General features: G+C 30.0%; 1 protein-coding gene across 1 annotated transcript; it reads left to right on the top strand.

Annotated features, from left to right (window-relative positions):
- The first annotated feature begins 606 nt into the window (after positions 1-606).
- On the top strand, positions 607-2,075 carry LOC111879655 (uncharacterized). The gene is made up of 2 exons (XM_052767475.1): positions 607-1,224; positions 1,288-2,075. Exons 1-2 carry the CDS (start codon positions 641-643, stop codon positions 1,310-1,312), a joined length of 609 nt encoding a protein of 202 aa, XP_052623435.1. The 5' UTR covers positions 607-640; the 3' UTR covers positions 1,313-2,075.
- Positions 2,076-2,659: the final 584 nt, after the last annotated feature.

The following is a 2,659-nucleotide window of genomic DNA, read 5'->3' as shown; positions in this document are numbered from 1 at the left end:
TTGTATAAGTTGAAAATTTGTCGTATATATATTGTTAGAAATTGTTTGTATTTGTCGTGTAAGTTGAAAATTTGTATAAAGTTGTCGTATAACTTGCAAAATTGTTAGTTTGGTTGTCGTTTTATTTTTAAATGTTTTTGTTTATATGGTTATAAAATGTTAGTTTTAATTAGAAAGATAAAAATTGTTTATATATTTGTCGTTTAAGTTGAAAATTTGTTTAAGTTGAAAATTTGTCGTTGATATATTTGTCGTTTAAGTTGAAAATATGTTTAATAAAATATTTATATAATTATGTATGATATTGTTTTCTATCGTAAATATATTTGTTGTATAACTTGGAAAATTGTTTATATATTTGTCGTTTAAGTTGAAAATTTGTCGTTGATATATTTGTCGTTTAAGTTGAAAATATAGTTGAAAATATGTGTAATAAAATATTTATATAATTATGTATGATATTGTTTTCTATCGTAAATATATTTGTTGTATAACTTGGAAAATTGTTTATAAATGTGTATGTTATTGTTTTTTATCGGCAATATATTATTTGCAGTTCGTAATCATATATTTAAAAAAAATATATTTTTTAGTTATCTAATTTGTTTTTGTGTTTTTTTTGCAGCATGAATTTAGTTTAATGAATACGAAAGCCTTTGCGAACCTAAAAGGCTCTGGCGGTAACATATGGGAAGTATTTGAAGTTTTAGATGATGCCCGACGTGCTATTTTCAGAGATACCGTCTTTGGCTATTTTATTGATGTCCCTTGTTTACAAGGGGACGCTTTATTGTTTCATAAAATGTTCCTTCATCAGATCCGGCCGGACCCTGTTTTATATCCAGATGGAATAAAACGTTTATATTTTCGAGTAGGCAATACCAAAACGGTTTATGGGCCGGAAGAGTTTTGTTTGATTACCGCCTTCAATTTTGGGGAGTATCCAGAAAACATTGGGAGAAAAGGGTCGGAAAAATTAATAAGCAGTAAAAAAAGATGTTTACTGCGTGAACGGCTATTTCCGGACCATACTAATAGTTCGGTGAAAATCGGCGACCTGAAAAGTTTAATTTTAAATCAAACATTCCTAGCACTTGACGACCTTGATGCAGTTAGAGTATGTTTGATATACATTTTGTGTGAAGGTTTTTTGGGCAAAGAAGTTAACGATCGGGTGCCACAAGATTGGTTTTATTTGGCTGAGAATTTGGATCTCTGGAATAGGTATATTTTCTTTACAAGTTATAAATTATATAATAATCAATTTTGTTTTTTTTGTTTTGTTAGCTTCGCTTGGGGTAGCTATCTATGAGATTTTACTTATGTTGACCTTGAGAATACGTGGAATAAGATACATAATTATTTATCACTTCCTGAGCGTGGTCAAACTTTAAAGTATTCCGTCTCAGGATTTACGGCTCCAATAAGGGTATAAAAATTTTCTTATATTTAAATTGTTTTATTGTTATGTTTTTTATTTTAATTTTAACTTTTATTACTGTAATTGTAAAAAATTGTAGATATGGATATATGAGATGATTCCGGCTGTTCGTGCATGTGGATTTGCATCGAGAAAAAATAAAGATTTGCCTCGGATGAAAAGATGGAGTGGAACAAAAAAATTGAAATGGGTTGACGTGAACAAGATTTGGTCAAAGATGCAGGTTTAAAAATATTTCGTTTATTATTAATAAAGTTGATTATTATACTTTTATATGTATTTTTAATATGTTTAATTTTTTAGGAGGGGCTACCACCAAGACAAAACATGTTACCGGGTGATGGTGAGATGACATCTTTTTATTATATGTCATTTCAAGAGTATGTATATGGTGAAGGGAAAGCAGTTCCATCCCCAGTACGGGACCATTTTAGGAGACAAGACGAATCTTCGTCTAGTATGTCGTCCAGTGGTCGCTCTCATGGTAGAGGTCGGGGCAGTGGGAAACACAAGCTAGACGAGGTGTTGAAACGGCTACATGCACTGGAGCAGCATGTGTTTATGAACCGACAACCTACAGAGGTTTTTGTTGAAGAAGTGAATAATGACCAATTTTGAAACGACATTTTTTTTGATGATACGACAGTGTCACAAAGAAATTATGATGAACAGGTTAGTTACACGCTACATTATTTATTAAATTTTATTAACATATATGAATACCTGTGTTCATATTTTATATTTGAAAATATAGGTTGTGCAAGATGAAGTGATGAATAAAAACAATACAACTCAAAATGTTTTTGGTGATACTCAAGACGACAAGGTTGTTATAGATGTTACCTTTACGATTTTAATAATTACTTTTTAATAAAGTGTATTTTGTTATTAAGTAAAAAGTTATATTTTTCATGTAGGTGTTGGAGGAGAGTACTCAGTATGCGGGGAACAAATTTGATGATGATGTGTTTGAAGTAAACGATTATAGTGAAGTTAAAGAGGTTATTATAGTTACATTAATATAAATATTTTGTTTATTTAGATATTATTGCTTATTAAATTATGTGTATTTCGTTATTAAGTATAAAGTATTATTTTTAATGTAGGAGTGGGAGGAGAGAAATGACAATGCAGGGAACAAATTTGATGATGATGTGCCGGATGAAGACGAACTAATAATAACGGGAAATGTAGATTATTTTGATGATGATGATGATG

The sequence above is a fragment of the Lactuca sativa genome, chromosome 9 (genome assembly GCF_002870075.4).
Source record: "Lactuca sativa cultivar Salinas chromosome 9, Lsat_Salinas_v11, whole genome shotgun sequence".
Taxonomy (NCBI): Eukaryota; Viridiplantae; Streptophyta; class Magnoliopsida; order Asterales; family Asteraceae; genus Lactuca; species Lactuca sativa.
Note: the sequence above shows the minus strand (reverse complement) of the source record. Positions and strands in the feature narration are given on the sequence as shown.

What these genes read in the sequence shown, in the direction of transcription:
- LOC111879655 (XM_052767475.1), top strand. Translation starts at nt 641, where the DNA reads ATGAATACGAAAGCCTTTGCGAACCTAAAAGGCTCTGGCGGTAACATA. An exon ending in AATTTGGATCTCTGGAATAG is followed by an intron (nt 1,225 to 1,287) that starts GTATATTTTCTT and finishes TTGTTTTGTTAG; the next exon opens with CTTCGCTTGGGGTAGCTATC.